Consider the following 18,056-nt stretch of genomic DNA (forward strand, 5'->3'; position numbering starts at 1 on the left):
TAGACCACATAAAGAACCTGTATTAAAATCCATAATTCAAATTATATACCAAGTGGTTTCAGCTGAGCGCATGTTGATACTATATAATAAAAAATTGTGATAAAGTAAAACTTACTACTAGGTACTTGTTTTTTAAATGGTCTACGTACATGGTTCCTATTTTTGGTCTTTTAATTAACTATTATGTGATTAATACAAAATACAAAATATTTTATACTGACGTTGATGTTAACACTGTGGACAAACCTCTGTGGTTTTTATCAGTGTTCTTATATATCTTATGTACTAGATATATTTAAATTTTTATATATATATTGTGAAATAAATTTAAAAAAAAAATGTCAGTCAGTCAGTGCCTTCTTTTATGAATTTAGAACGAGAAAGAAGATACAAATTAACCTGCAATATAACTACTTCATTATTTTTCTAGTTTCTGTGATATTACTTGGGCAACTGACAGAGAAATTTTATACTTTTCTTTTTGGTTTGTAAGAACGGGATGGTGTAAAATATGTAAAAGTTAAATATTATGTCAATTGTAACAGTTGTGACAATTTAAATTACATTTTTTATGCATAAAATTATTTTCTTTTTTTGTAACTACCTATTGATTGTTTCTAGATGTTTATATAGGTTATGGTTTAATGAAAGTATTTATAATTTACATGCAAGTAAATAGGTACCTATTTACCTGAAAAGACTTTTTGTGCATAGTTATTTTGGTTATTCCTGGTATCTGTTTTATTGATAACACATTCTCTTATCTACTGATAAGTATTTACGCACATTGTGATATTAGTCACAGTGCTATATGTAGATATTGTAATATTTTGTGGTTTTTCAACCAATTTCCAATTTCATACACCATATAACCTTGTTAATGGTTTTTTTTCTCTGTCCCAGGGGTTTGTGTCCACTTTTGTTCTTGATCTAATTTTAATGTCTTCATGACTTTCATACTAATTTGACAATTTTGTTCTACAATGAAGGTTCTATACTTATACCTAGCAAAAGTGTAAGGGTTCATAGTTAGAAAATGCCTCAATATATCCATTTATTATTCATTATCGTTATTTCAGGTGAAATAAAATTTTAAATTTTTTAAATAAATTATAGTTAAAAAGTAACATTTTCTGGCAGTGTAGTATGAAACCACTCTAAAATCCATCCATTGATGTCGTAAATTTTATGAACTGAATAAATTTTCATTTAAATCTGTTTCATATAAATTCAATAAACTTTAATTTAATGCGTCATAATTATGAAGATTTTAGGGGAATCAAATAAATGCGATACCACTTCAATTGTTGTACACTTGATTTATGTAGGCGCGTGGGCCCGCGACCTGCGATTTTTCCCCGAAGCGATGACGTCATCAGCCGCAGTCGATGCGGCTTGGCAGCACTCACGCTCAGTTTTCCTGCTAAGAACCCGTTCGATTTGTTTTCAACTTACTGTGCCGTCCAGGAATTGTCGGGGAATCTAGTTCCGATAACGATGGTATAGAACGAGTGATAAAACTATTCACATTTATTTTATACAGACTTTAACTTTAGGAGTTTTAACCATCGTTAGCTTGTGGCTCCGCTCGGGTGAAAAGTAACCTATGTGGGTACTTCTCCGATGTTAGAAATTGTTTCAGCAAGTATTATTTATTTTAATTACATTTTACCATACTCAAAAGTTCTCAATAGAGAAAACGCTGCGAGTGAGAGAGAAAATGGAATACTACCATTTTCTCTCGTACTTTGCTTTACTGCCTTCAGATTAAGGAAAATGAAACAAAACTCCAAATATAAAGAACTGCACTTTGGGTAACATACAGCATTAGTTTATACAAAAGAAGATGAGTTTCATGAACAAAGTGCCAAAAAGAACTTATTTCGTCGCCCAAAGCACTAAAAACAAAAATAAATTGAACAATGCAGGGTGAATAAATTATGTGACTGTCTAAATATATTTTCAAAACAATGCAGGGTGTCCGGCATTTTTACTCAAATGCTAGGCCAAATTCGCAGGTCTGCCCTGACATAACGCATGACCTGGTAACCCTAACCCTAGCAAACTTAAAAATGAACAAGTTGATGCTTTTATAAATTTTACTTTGCACTTACCTAATACATTTACAATTACGGATTGTATTATCTGTGAAATTGAACTCGTCATCACGATGACACCGCTATAATCTTTTAAAGATAAAATTGTTTTTGTCACGTTCATGCGAAGTAGGTATATAGGTATGTAATCGTTAAATATCACGTTAATAATATCAATTTCAATTTTGTGTGTGTATGTTAATAAAAATTCTAAGTTTCTTCAACTTTAAGCATAAATATCACAATATAAACAGTTTAAAAATATAAAATAATTAATACCGATCAGTTTATTTACAAGAAGCTTACATTGTCGTAGAAATTCAATTCTCGGGCATAGGATAAGCCGATAAATCAATATTAACATTCTTTATATATAAGATGTTGCCTGCGACTACGTCCGCCTTAAATCCCTATTAATTTAAACTAATTATGTTACACCAATGTCTTAGCTATATTACTGCATAGTTCCATGAAAAGCCTTTCAGTAGTGTTTACGTGAAAAAGTAACAAACACACAAATCCTTACAAACTTTCGGATTTTTAATAATTAATAATTGTAGATAGGCCTATTAGGATATGATTTTAAAAACATTTAATTCAATCTGTTTCCTAGTGAAAATATATAAAAATTTTTACTCTTTCACTTTCTTAAGTCTATGATTTTTTTGTTTTATATATATATTTATTTTTGATAGAAAAAAGTGTAACTATATCTATGATGTAAGTGCTAAAAATATCTCTGTACACAGCATTGTTTTTGTGAGATCATGATGCTTCCTCTACGGCGATATAATTCTTGTTATCGATAGAATTCAAATATAGATAATAGAGATTGTAGTTTTAATAGCTATGCTCATTTGAGTCTATTCAACACTGTTGGCTCTGTTTACCCCGTTACAGATAAAGACACGATTATGTGTTATCTTACGTCGATTCTTGTTTTCTTTACATTGAATGTAGTTACATACCTATATACGTATAGTCTCGTCTATATCCCTTGTGGGGTAGACAGAGAAAACAGTCTTAAAAAGACTGAAAGGCCACGTTCAGCTGTATGGCTTCATAATGGAACTGAGATTCAAGTCTAAATATGAAGAGATTTAAGACGCATGACACCAATTTTAATGGTAGATAATCTTATAAACTAATACTTTGAAGCCAAAGTAAGTAAAATTTACGTGAATATTCCGTATTTATTGAGAAAATTCCATAAAAATATGAGTCATAATTTGCCTTCCTGTAATGTTTCATTTGATAAGTCAAAATATTCAGGTTCATGTTATCAGTTACCGTAATTGTAATAACGATTATGAGTTACCCGAAACATGTTTGTTTTCAATAAAATGATGGAATCGTTTTTCGTGGAATTTGAGGTCGACCTACTGGAAAGCTAGTCGCGTGCCAACTCGTGCCCTTGAACTATCGCCCTAGTGGGTGATTCAACTGAAATCTCTTCCATTGAGCTCTTAAGGTGACGCCGCGTTAAACTAGAAATCTCAAGAAAAGCCCTTGCCATTTCGTATGCGACAATACAGATTTTTTCGTGTATCTAATAAAAAATTACAAATGTGTATTATGTGATAAATAAATATAAATATTTTAAGTACACAGATAGAGTTAGCCTCGACGTAAGGATGAAACTTTTGTTACGAGATACCAACTCAACGATGAATAGGTACTTATGTAATCAAACATCCATAGCCCAGGCTAATCAGAACCTTTTTTCTCATCATGCCCTGGCCCGGATTTGAATCTGGGACCTACTGTGTCACAAGCAAGCGCACTACCGCTGCGTCACAGAGGCCATCAATAAATGGACAAATGTAAGTTTCAATTAAATGTAGAAATTTTAGAACCTTAAATTTTACTTCAGTTGGATAAATTTTTGATGAATTGTTTTGTGCTTTGAACAACAGAAAGTAAATGATGTGATGAATCCTCACGATGAATGTAATTTTGTACGCTTTAGTAATTAATTGTAAAAAGGTTGAGGTTCCCTTGTAACTTAGATATTTACGGCGCTATCTTAAACTCAAGTATAATACTACCTAAGTATAATAATTTAAAAAGTATCAAGTATAATATAATAGACTTCTTATATTCTATCATAAATCACATTACAAATAGTATGCAAATAATCGAAGTATGTAAAAGATTGATGAGGAAAAGATAATGGATCTTTATCATTTCCTTTAGGTTAAGATTCCTCGTAATACTAGTTGATATCGTTATGAATAGTTCGTTTTCGACAAATTTATGTTCATATTATCAGACCGCGTGGCTCCGCTGTATTGTAGGTAAATTAAATAGAGCTATTAGATTTGCGGTTGGAGGTTCAACTACTTTAGGAGGTACAACTTTTTTAGTATCCTAGAATTTAATATCTAGAAGGAATTTTAGTCGTCGGAGGTAAATTTTTAACAGTTCCGCAAAAACAATTCCTAACAATATTGGGATCTTTATCAATAAAATTTCCAGTACCTACCAACAATTACTGCGATATTTTCTTTAACATTTCTTGTGTTTTTAAGGATACGACATTCATTTAATTTTACCTGATTAAATTTACAAACCGTCGACCAGCCAATAGCATTCGTTTGATAAATATCGCCCTAAATATAATAGGAATAATGAAAAGATTAAAACATTGGATAAGATAATTTATTACCGCGGGCAGCTGCAAAGCTTTGGCAATGGCAACACCGCCATATCTAATGTTGTATCTCTAGACCTCAATTGAATAGTAAATAATGTAGTGCAATTGTCGTTACTCCGTTTAACAAGTTCATTTCTGGTACGGCATTTAATTACAACGTTAACTTGAAAATTCAATGCATACAAAGCATCACAATATAGATTACACATGCATTGTCTTTATGGCAAATGATTCATTTGCGTAATTATAAATTTGCGTCGGTAAAGCCGTGCGATATCTGTGTCTGTTTACGCTTATTAGCATTGTATTGTGTATCATGGAAAGAGCAACTGCCCTACTTTACCATATCGGATTTATGTCAACTTCTGTTCTCTAATTATTGAGAACAAAAACAACTGCTTTTGGTTGTCGTTTTTTGTTTGCTGTGCAATTGAAATGGCACGAACATACAAATCCTCCTTTTTCTTCAGACATGCTGATCTAAACAATTATAATATGCCTAACTTGCTACTTCTAAAGGTTCTATACTGTTTCAAAGCTGATAAGATTTGCAGATTTAATTCTTATCATGACTTGAGCATCTTCCTTTATAGATCATTTATCTGACAACTGTCGATCTAATATGCCTTTTCCACCCCGTAAGGGATAAAGACGTAATTATATGCATGTATTTTTGCCATTATATATTTGCTAAATCTAAGAATGTTGTTTTGGCAAAAATCTAAGAATTAATAATTATAAAAATATTTACTTCAATTCATGAAGTAACTATTCCTTGAATCATTGAAGAAGATTTCTCGTAAAATATGTTTGGCTCAATTGGCAGATTGTTAGAATATTTGTCGACATACGACGTTTTGGTCTTGAGATTGTGTTTGCGCGTGCGCGGTTTGGCTGGTGGCGTACAAAACCGGCCACGAGCGCGCTCTCTGACTCAGTCTGATATAAAACATACTAGCTGCACGTTCGTCCATAGTTGATAGAACATATTGTATGACTCATAATCTTATCACTGTGATTTGACGCGCTGTTACCGAATTTCGCGAACTTTTTTCTATAGTGCTTTAGTTATTTTGCGACCCTCAGTGGTTGTATTTTTTTGGACGGTAGTAGTGAGATCCCACCTTGATGTCTCAGTTGGTGCCTTTTAATTTCAACGGCGAACAAGACGACAGTCTCATGTTCGCAACAATGTTCGAATACCAGACAGATGATTACAATAAGCCGGTGGTGAGTTTTTTTCTGCAATATTTTTGTTCGATAGATAAAGTTTTGTGACGCAAAAGTGCCGATTGAAACATCTTTGTAAACAACTTTTCTGTAGGTGCCTGGTTTCATAAAATCATTTTGGATTTAAATTTGTGTTTGTGTGCTTTAATTAAGTTTGTGTAATTTTAAGTTTCCTTCCTCAAAGTTTGTAAGATTAGTTTAGTTCACATTTGATTATCCGTTCTCTTTTAAAATGTGACTTTGGTGTTGGCCTCATTATCTCATTCATACAAAAGTTCTCGAAAACTTATGAGATTTCTAAAGCCATTTTGAATGTTTAAACATAGATTTCCAATAAAATTTAATAATATTGTTTTTAGCGGTAAATAAAATTGGTTTTAGCGGTTATACCAGCATGGTCTAGAGTAGACAACTTTCGCTTTGGGTTGACGCTTGACAGGCTATTGTATCCTTGAAGTTATTTACATTAGTTTAACTCTTGTCGTATCGTCATTGTGTACAAATCATCAATATCCGTAATTTATCAGAAATATAATAGTGTAATGATTAAAAATAATCATAGAGGTACGTGCCATTAAACAATTGGGTACCTAAGATCTTCATCGAAAATGAAATAGATATTACACAATTTTTTATATAATTGCGTAGGTGATAAATATTTAATCTTAATTGAAATGTCATTTAAATAATTTGATTTTCCCTTTGCATTATATTTAGACGGACAACAGGCGGGAAAATGATCAAAGTAATTATGTGCCCACCGACTGAATTTAATTGACAATACTTCTGAAAATGGTACAATAATAAATGTATGCTTGTAGGTAGGTAAGTACTTAAAATTATTCTTGGTTCCTATCCATCCTGATAGATGGCGTTGTCTCACAATTTTCATACTTAATTCTTATGTATTTTATGTAATTATATATGGATAAATTGATTGCTAAAGACACAATTTGAGATATGTATAAGTGTAATTAAGCCTTCTGTGTTTCGATTAGACTCGATCAAATATGTTTTCATACAGTTTGAAAACCTTGAACTTTTGAAAGGAACATCGTCTTAATTTCAATTTTTAATAAATCTTATTAAAAGTGCGTGCTGTCTTATCGTAATCTCTAAAAACCCTGACGTCACACATCGTGCGAGGCGATGACGTCACCCCATGACGTCATCTCCCCCCGCCACTGCGGTGCGCCGCGACGGCCGAGTTCCACGAACTCGCGAACACAACAGAAGGACATGAAATATGCCTTTACATCGTGTACTTATTAAATATTTTTTACGCTTCAACATTTTGCAACACCTTGACTTTAGTTTTAAAATGTTTAGCATGTAAAATCAGTTCTTCGCAATATGCCTCGTTCGAGGCGGTTTTATTGCGTTGTTATTTTACGTTGAACCCATAAGACCTAGTTAGTTTTGAGACAATTTATCCTGTCAACAACACATGACCATTGTCCATGTATTTACCCAGTTAAATGATGAAGGTTTTCCTTAAAATTAACATTGTTACAATAACAAAATATTGAACTACTTACCTTAAAGTCTACCAAAAAAAACTTAAAAATGTAGACTGTAGATGTTACCAAAATTTACAACCAATTTAACTCCGTTTTTCCTATTACAAAATAAAATTTACTTCTGTAATATAATATAAGTAACCGTAACTTCTTTATAAAATAATTAAGTAATGAAATATATGTGTGTATATTTACATAGGTATGTGAACGAATAGCTTATCAATATCACATATAGTATCAGTCACATCATCGACTAAGACAACGTGCCGGCACTCACGACAGCTTTTAGTACGTATAGGTATACTACCTACTACTTAATAATTGTGACAATTTGTGCTAGATTCCGATTCTAACAATACATTTTTGTTACAATTTACCCGCTGTCGTCACAGACCGCAGAGTTGTTTACTTCATAAAGTAACTGATTCAATTATGAATGAAAATCCTTGAATTTATCCAATGTGGTCTGCAATTACACTATTCTATGTCACGTCAAACTTATAGAGACTTTTCAATTAGTAGTTACTGCAAGTCATAGTTGAGATCGATCTTTCGTACATTGTCTTGTTATTGCAACGTATTGCATGGTCGTTCTAGAAACAACTGATCTTTTAGGATCTGATAAACGACGCGATCAATTGCGCAAGAGTTAACCGGACTTCGTCAACGGCGCGCCAGCGGTGGTAACCTTTGAGCGAGACGTTAAGTCCGGTCTGCCTGGCTTGACCTACATTGCACTTGTGAAATTTCTCCTGCGTGTTCAATTCCAAGAACACGAGCGTACAGGGATTCCCCAAGCGCTATTGCAACTTCTTTACCTCGTTTTAACTACTGCATCCTTTACTTCATTTCATGTACTAATTTCAATATAACTTAATATGCATTGGCAATGTTTTTATTAAACGAATACTATGCACATTTACTCTTTTATCTATATATAAGATTATTATGGATTTTCAAATAAAAGTTTTTCCGATGTTTGTCTCAATTTATATTACTCCAAGTAATCATTGAACTCTTGGACTTGGGCAGATGGGTTTGATTGACCGACACCTCGTTTAATGACATGAGCCAATACAGGCCGGATGCAGACAATTCAGACTCATTGGTACTAGAATTAGACTGAAGCTTATTAGTATAGGAAAAGTCGCAGAATGCAACAATAAATTTAATTCAGTAATGTAATATTTGGTGAGAACCGTTACACAGATACAAATGCATTATCTTTATGGTTCACTAGAGGCCGCCCGCGACTTCGTCCGCATGGAAACCCTATCAATCCCGCGGGAACTCTGGGATAAAAAGTAGCCTATGTGTTATTCTGGGTCTTCAGCTACCTACATACCAAATTTCATGGTAATCGGTTCAGTAGTTTTTGCGTGAAAGAGTAACAAACATCCATACATCCATACAAACTTTCGCCTTTATAATAGTAGTAGGATAAGAATTTGGTTTGTTTTTATGCCTTGTGGAAGCATTAGGTAATCTCAATACCGTTTTCTAAGAATTAAATTAGTCATCCTCGCGAGAAACGGAAGTAAACAATTTGTGAGAACATGTGACAATTAGTCCTGCCTCCTCATACATATTGATACTTCTATTTATTATATCATCATTTTTTTTTGCAAAATCATAAACCTACATGCTACTCGTATGCATGCAAATGCATACATTTTTTTTGTTCTAAAATGTATGCGACGATGAAATGCATAGAACCTTTTGACATAGATATGAAATGAGTAAAACTTGAAATTCAAAAAAAAAAAAACAAGGAAAAAATTATCTTAAATGGTAGGTTAATTACTTGGAATGTATGGGATTCCGATGTTTGGCTTGTTAAGAAAATCGCGGCTCGCACACCTGTGGCCATTGTATGACGTCATGTTCCAAGCATGCCAGTTTCTCGCGTTCAAGTAAATGCATTAAAACGAAATGGGCGAACTGAAAGTGGTAGCTGCCGTAAACCATGGGGCTTTTATGTAGTTGCACAAGCAGCTCCATAAACACTGAAAGTGACTACTTTATCACCACTCCGAAGATAACTGACCGGTGCGTTTTGGAGACATTACGTAAAATGTTTTCTATTGTATCTCAATTTTCGTTCGCTTTTGTCGATACTTTATTGTTTTGTTTTTACTGATAGACAGTGAACATTTTTGAATGATAAACGTTGTGTTGAGTGGCAGAAGCTTAGTTTTATTTCTTTTTGTTGCGTGTTCGATGCTCCTACTGGTATTCTTAGCTGCATTCCATACATGTTGTGTAATTATTAAGCAAAGATTTTACGGTTGGATGTAAACCTTATACCATTCTTGAGAATTTTATTTAATTACCTACTTGTTAGTGTTAAAGATGTTCCCTTGTCGCCTCTTATGAAAACTTCAGAAAGTTATGGAGTTATATTTTGCAATATCAATACCCGTTTAGTGTGAATTAAGCCATCATTAAATGGCTTAGTAACAATCAATTTGTTTGCATTCTATGTAACATCAGCAAAAAAAGGCAGCAAAAAGTTATAGCGGCTGAGTCGCAACAATTCTAGTTCAAAGTCAAACGTCGGGCGGATATTCTTACCTGGTGCCTGGTGACCCACGTAATGAATTTGTCTACTTTGTTGGCAACTGTCACTTCATAACCACCTACAGAGTTCTTCTTTAGTAAATTTTTTAAACTTAAAATATCAAAATGTTTCGGACATTTTGTGTAATTTTGAGAGTGTACAGGATGCACATTGCAAATTTAATTCTATTAAAATTTTTTTAAAGCAAGTAGTAAATGAGATTAACTGGAATAGAATCGATAGGCTTGAGAAGCGGTCAGTCAATTAAGGTAATAATATGGGTTTGATTCCAGGTCAGGCCTTGATGCAAAATGCTCTTTTCATATCAATATTATCCTGTTGGCGATTCCACATCAATCAGAATATAATAGATCAAAAAAAAACATAATGAGTCAATCAGTGTAACTATTAACAAGAGTAAAAGAAATTAGTATTCAAAAACGAATGTGCTTTGTGATTGTTTATTTCTTAATAAGTAATTTATCTGTAAACTTCTAAAAAAGCAAAATTGTGGTTGGCCGACACATTCGCAGAATGAATCAGTGGTAGTAAACTTTCGGCCTTTTTTTATGAATATCGGCTTTCTTTAAACTTTCGTTTAAATGTTATTCTAACAACAATGGAACATCTTCAGAACACTATTTTGAGGGGGAAAGCCAACGAAGTTAAATAATATCAGTGCAATGCAAACAAATAAATAGCGGAGACACTTAACGGCATGCTTGAGGAGACGCCGATGCTTTAGTAAAAATTGTTTTTGTTTTTTTTTGTACTCCGCTGTAGGTGGCAAAGAACCCATATCAACGATGACTCATTCTTTTGGAACTCATTATATTTTACCGCCATTCCTCTATACCGCTTGAGAACCAATAATTTCCTAACTTTTATCTATTTAGTGATAACGCTTTTAGAAAAAATGTGATTAATACAAACAAAGGATGCACTGGAAGAATTGCGATTGATATTTTCATTTTCTTTGTTCCAAGTAGTGATAATAATTACGTCACAATAATAAGCACGGAGCTGATATTTACAACAGCTGCAGAGGCCTTGTTCCGATTATGGGCAAGAGTCGTGCTTGCGGCTCTATAAAATTACTGATATTTCCACGTTTCCGCCTCCAATGCCTTATTAAAAGATGTCACACTTGGAGTGCATTACCATTACATCGCGTACCATTGTTTATTTATAATATTATACGCGAGGCATTACCTCAAGTACCGTAACTATTGTAACACATTCTAGAACACGATAATAAAGAATTCATAGATTCAACTATCACTTGTGGAATGTGACCGTTCAATCAAAGGGTTTGAAATGTTTATCAACTGACCCCAATCTGTTCGGGAATCCCTCCCGTTGGAATATCATTGATGTGATTAAACCCAGCGATCGCGCCCACAACAGAATTTGTGATAGACGGCACAATAACTGCAGTTCCAATACCGACGCCATTATTTAATGAACCCTCGTCAGATGAAAGGTCAAATTATTTTAAAAGATTAATCTCGTAATTCATGTGGGCCTAACGCGTCTCGCCAGATTTCTCCGTTTCGGCTGACAGACTGAGTTATACGACATTGATGTCATGTTATACAAAAGAAATGTGAGATCATTTTTTCTTGGTGTCCGCCACCTCGTTTGGGTCACGAAACTATTGTATCTTAAATATTTTGATAGATCTTTTCATGGATGTTGGGATTACGATAGGTAGATTTTTTTAGTTGAAGATGATGTGTTGTATCTCTGAAGAAATAAATCGTTCGGTCGCAGTGAAGAATTGTTAGGTCAGCTACGTCGTCGGCCGGTGAGAGTAATGCACTCGTAAATGTTTACGGCTGTGGCGGACACCAATGTTATTTAAATCATTTTTTGAGATCCAACTTGGAGTGTCTGTTTCGATAATAATTTAAGTTTACAGCATTCCAATGAATTCATGCAATGTAGTGCCGTGACCTCATAACAATCGTTTCTGCGAATTATTATCGTTCTTACAAGACTACCAATAGTCTTGTTTTTGTGTTATGATTTTTGAGTTCATTTTGTTCAAGTCTGTTTCTTGTTTTATCCCCAAACCTTAGCGTTTTTCATTGTTTGGAAAATGAATAAAGATAATGGTTTTTACTGTTTACTCCTTTGGTTTGCTTTAATAAATTATCTACTATCCTTATGTAGACTAGAAATAGATTACCCTTGACTTAATTTTGTATTGTTATTTTATATGTTTTTGTTATGCTAGCGATCTGTACTATGTAGGTATTATGCTCAACATGGTCTTTGAATTTTATTACTATACTATTGGCTCTTTTTACTGAATTAAGGACTAAAGATATGTGTGTGCACTGCGCAACATCATATTGCGATTCTATTTTTTTCAATCTAATTATAACGTAAAGGCTATTGGTTACTGTTGATATTTTCTTAGATACCCAAAAAACAAAAGATTTTTTTTAAACGGCCGTTTATAACAATTTTTAAAAGCAATTTTGTATTTAGCTACTCCTACGTAGTTCGCAACTCTGGTGGGCTTGCAAAAGGTCGCATGTCGAGATAGTTGAGTTTGGTTTTTATTTATTTTTAGTTAAGAGTTGAAATTAGATGTATGATATTGTATGTGTATAACAGATAATATAAACGTTCTCACATCTTTATTGTGCTTAAATATCCCGATGCTTATTATTGCATCTTTAGTACGTTTACGTAGTAGGTTTTTGCAGAACATTGAACCTATCTATGTCTACTATGGTAGGTGACACAATGTCATTGGCTTCTGATTGATTATCGTGGAATTATAAATACTATTTTTAGGAATTTATACGTAGTAAGAAGCGTAGATTTTTTTGTTCGTCCTTTAGTTCTAGTTTTCTGTTGTTCAAACTACTAGTAAATCTCTAAATTTACAAGCAGGTTTGATATCAGTAGAATTATAGGCAAGCAGAATAATTGATAAGTATGGTTTACAATATCAAGTTTTCTACAATTCGCTGTGATACTTATTTTTAATGACCTCCGGGACTGTCTGCTCCTTGGTATGCGGGGAGTTTATGAGCAATAATATGCCAGACTTGGTCTTAAAAACGCATATTTGTGCAATATGTGACATGTAGCTAGCGGCGATGCTAGAGGCTATGACGACTAAGTACTTTGGAATTTTCTTGATTTTTTTACGTTCATTTTGTTGGAGGTGGTTTATTTGACTTCTACGCTTCGTGAGTAATGATCTTAAAGGTAAGTACTCTGCTTCAAACGTTCACACTAATTAAATTATTCCGTTTATGTAGTTGGCCGATCGTATTGAATATTGAGTTTCTGCTCACAGACCACGTGCCTCTGGCCAGCCCAATTAGGAGGAACTAAAAAGGTTTTGCGTTTGTTCGCGCCTCATTGTTCTGTTCGGTATCTGGGCTGTTGGTATGATTTCGCAACGGTTGGCTTGCTCTGTTGTCTTTTTATGGAGTCGAAAGTTGTTGATTTTCTGTACTGTCGTTGCAGTTGTGAAATTTTGCGTAGGTGCAGTGCATAATACGCGGGGGCCTGTCTGGCGACAACAACGGTGTCGGGTACCGAGGGGCGGCTGGCGGTTGCTCGGTGGTGTTTACGATGCACCGGTGTGTCGCCGCCGAGTGGGGCGTAGGCGTCGCCGGGGGGCGTCGCGCCAGGCTTATCAGACGGTGGCGGGGCCGGCGCGCGAGCCTCACTCCACGGTCTACGACTGACCGCGCGCTCGTGTTGTGCACGTTCACTGACAACAGTTTTAGATAACAAAACCTTTGTCCAGTCGAAGCAATAATATTTACACTGTGCGTCCTCCGTGCTACGTAGTTTCCGAGGGGGGTTTTCCGACGCTGTCCGACATCTGTCACATTGTTTTCGTTGCGCACCCGCGTGTTCGCGCCTGTTGTATCAAGTTCTGACAAGTTTTGATGATTTCTGTGGTGCAGAATTTTGTGAATTGTTTTTATTGGATTGCAGTTTGAGGAATTTTGTAAGTAGCTACGAGTTCATTCAACTTTTTATTTGTCTTGCTTGATCATCTTAAAGTATAATGGCTTTAAAATCTCACCATGTTTATCACTAATTTCGTTTAAAATTTTGACATCTTACACATATTTATCAATTTTTGCACCTTTCTACATAGAAACGAATTTTTGATTTTAAATATGCAACGACTTCATGTCCGTATTAAGTTTACATCTATAAGATGAAAATATAAATAGTAGGTATCTCATAACATTGCGTGAACTTGCATCATGCGATTCGTGTTCGTCTAGACAGAATCGGATGTTTTGCTGAGACTATTTGCATCCGGTCATTGTAGTCAGTAGGGCCTTTGATTTAGGTGCTCTGTGATCTGTACTCGGGGTGATGTGTGGTCTGGGCCAGGTGCCGGCGTTTAACGATGACGATGCGCCGCGACGCTGCGCCCGCGCCCCGTGTCATCGCTCGCGGTCAGTTGAACGAACCCTCACCGACCGACGTCAACCTTGCCATAATCGCGATTATTTGCATCGCCATTGTACCCGATGTGGGCTGAAGCGCGCCTCTAATTGTCTCGCTAACTACGCATGACCGGCGCGGACTGACAGTGATGTGATCTTGCTGATTATAACCACGTGTTGATGACAATGATAAAGCAGCATTTCTAATCAGATATACCTTTAATTATTTTCGTTAGCATAACTAGTTTAACATCAGCAATGTTTTCAAATAGCAATCAGTGATAAGCGGAACAACGAATTGCACAGGTGAAAAACGCGAATAATATCGTTCAGGTATCTAATATCTAACGTCTCCTCCTCAAATAATAACTCACGTCTCCATACCTGATGGGATAGATAAATTGTGGTTAGTCCGAAAACATAAATGAGTAGGGTAAGTCCGGGGTAGTTGGCCATAGTTTTTTCTTAGCTCTACTAGAAATCAAATACTTATATTTTTATAATTATATTTATTTTTTATTAAACTTTAATGAATCAACTTTGATATTACAAACATAAAAGTAACAACTTCTAATGAGAACACCTTACTAATTAAAGTTTTTTTAAAATCACAAGTGGCCATCTCTCCCGAGGTGTCCGGGTGTGATGGCCAAGGCATTAGAGGTAAGATGGCCATAACTTAATTCTAGGCTTATAATTACTTTTTGGTCTCATTTTTACTTTTAAGTCTTCTTTTCTCTTCGCCACATCTGGAGCACATCGTTTCAAATGCAGTACAGTGTTCGTGAACCCATAACTGGTACACTGTACATTGAAGCCAGTCTTCGATGAGAAGTGTTTTGTAGTAGTTCTCACCACATCCACGAAGGTTGTCTTTTTTGTCTAACTAACGGAGATTTTTGATCTTTTAGAACTGATAACAGGGCTATGGTATGTTTCACTTCTTGATTCATGAGAACACCCTGGTGCAGGATCCTTTTCATTGTCCACAGCAGATGCACATTGGGAAAGCTCTTGTGTAGCAGAAGTATTCGTTGAGTCACTAGATTCTTGAATAAATGCGTAATCTGGCACCGCTTCTGGGTTGAGAGGATACACTCCAGTTGATAAACATCATTTCTGTACCATGGCAATAGTGCTAATTGCAGTCGGTAGATGATGGCCAATGGCTATCATACACCGATTACAATTGGCCATCTCTCCTTCTTTTCCGTGCAAGATGGCCACAACTAAAACTAAAACAATTCATGACACGAAACAAATAATTTTGAGGTAATAACGTAGCATTGTTTGTATACTTTGCAACAAATACAAATATCACCATTATTTTCAGAAACTGATACCACAGTTGTATAAAACAATTGACATCAAAATAATATTCACAGTAGTCGAAAGAGAAAACAAAGGATTTACTTACTTTTTCTTTTTTTTTCGCCAAATCTTTTGCCGTACCGTTGCTCTCACGGACGACGCGCGGCGAACTAAACGATTTACAGTGACATCTAGTCAACGAGTCCCTGAAATATTTCCATAGGCCATCTCTCCCCTATGGCCATCTACCCCGGACTTACCCTATCCATAGGCCATTAAAGATTATCATTATGATAAGATAAAAAATAGAACATTAGTAAACAATTACTTTGAAATAACAATACCCGGGCAGGTTTACAAAACAATTTGACTAAAACTGACTGCTATTTCTAAAATTGATAGATGATATTTTTATCTAGATAACATTCATGAGTTCATGACTAATGTGAATGACAAAAGAAGTGTGCAGCGATCTAAGGAAGTGAAAAGATATGGTCTTTATTTTGCTTTGCGAAAAACGCTTTATGCTAATGTCATTAAATATTAAACAATACACCATATAATCTATAGCACTGTGCTTAGCAAGTTCATTATCAAATTTCTGGACTGCACATTTACTTTATAAGTACAAAAGCTTTCTTCTCGACAACTTTATAAAAGCGTTTAATTCCATTATATGCGATGCGGGCTTATTATTCATTGTGCGTCGTTAAATGCTCGTCGTCTGCCTGTTATCGTCCTAGTGGCTCCCTTATTTGTACTAAGATCATCTCTGAAAGTGTTGATAAAATTTAATTCTGTAACATCACTCGTCTTTTCATTTTCGTTTGTTGGCCGCATTTGTTTCTCTTAAAGAAGTTAAAGTCAATTTTACAGATGACAAAATGTGCGATACCTACAAACTAATATAAAGCCATTTGCTTGTCACGATAATTCACGAATAATATTTAGTTTTAATATCACACATCTCGTATTTCATATTTGTTAAGTTTAGATAGTAAAGAATGTATTCCCAATAAATTATGTTTATGAGAAACTAATTAGTTTGCCGAGACTTAACCGCACACGTTGAACAAAAGTCCTTGGGTTCATGCCAACATGACAAAGTACTCTTGCCGTATGAAGTAATGCCGGAATACAAGAATATTGTTTACATGCACAAAACAATATTTCTTGGAATATAAACATGTTTCATATGAATACCGATTTAACATTAATCAAACGTTTACACAAATCTTCACTTTGCAAGTTAATAAATTTTAATGTCTTGTAATAATGTTATTGAACCTTTATTTATGCATTCAGATCCGTCATAATAGGAGTCTGTAATACGAAGTAATATGTTCTAGTTATTTACCGTAGTTTATTTATCAACTGTGTTATTACTAGGAAATAGTGATATTTGTGATAACGCCGAAATTGTATTATGTCTTACGATAATTTGTTACGCATTATTTACGCATGTGTGCTCTCTCTACACTTATTTAAAGGAACTGATTTTAGACAGACAGTACTAGTATATATATATATCTATCCATCCAAACATTTGAGACTATATTTCAAGTGAAAATTAAAGTTGGTTTGATTCTATCTAACGTTAAACTAGTACATAATTGAACGTGACATATTGTAACAGGTATTCGAAACTCCACACGTCGTAACTACATACATAGATATTGTGAAATTTGCGATAAACGCAAGTGTTTGTTGTTCGTGGAAGTGATAAGTTGTGGGCAGGCGCTTCGGATGCCGCTATCATCGAGTACGCTGATAACGTACAGCCGGGTATGGATAAGTGGAAATCTGATGCCGTGCTACAAAAAATACCAAAATCGGTGTCAGATAATAAATTGGTGGTGGTTATTTGCGAGATCAGTGTCCGTAGGAGAGACAATGAACGGGTATAACCCTTGGTAATTTACTTACATCCGCGTAAGGATAAATGGAATGTGATGTTGTAGCAGGAAAAATTACCGAAATCGGCGTCGGATATAAAATTGGTGGTGGTAGTTTGCAGGATCAGGGCAGACAAGCAACAGGCATCTTGATTATATAAGTAGACGCAGTCACGGATAAGTGTAATCTAATGTCGCGCTGCAAAAAGTACCAAAATCGGTGTCGGATATTAAATTCGGTAGTGGCAGTTAACTCAGTGGGTGTGTTTCCAGGATCAGTGTGCACTGAATACAACCGGACGCTTCAAATCCGATGATGTACTGGAAAAAATACCAAAATCGGTGTCAG

The 18,056-nt window shown here is 34.9% G+C and overlaps 1 protein-coding gene across 2 annotated transcripts in view; it reads left to right on the forward strand.

The window, feature by feature from the left end:
* LOC106136236 (transcription factor kayak) overlaps positions 1-18,056 on the forward strand; it is a 33,963-nt gene that overhangs the window by 1,036 nt on the left and 14,871 nt on the right. Inside the window, exon 1 of one of the 2 annotated variants that reach the window (XM_013336723.2) lies at positions 5,677-5,982. The exons of the other annotated variant lie outside the window; for it this stretch is intronic. Within the exon in view, the coding sequence (XP_013192177.1) occupies positions 5,881-5,982 (102 nt within the window). The 5' untranslated portion in view covers positions 5,677-5,880. Of the gene's footprint in view, positions 1-5,676; positions 5,983-18,056 lie in introns of those variants that run through there. 2 annotated transcript variants of the gene reach the window in all.

Source organism: Amyelois transitella, chromosome 18 (genome assembly GCF_032362555.1).
Source record: "Amyelois transitella isolate CPQ chromosome 18, ilAmyTran1.1, whole genome shotgun sequence".
Classification (NCBI taxonomy): domain Eukaryota; kingdom Metazoa; phylum Arthropoda; class Insecta; order Lepidoptera; family Pyralidae; genus Amyelois; species Amyelois transitella.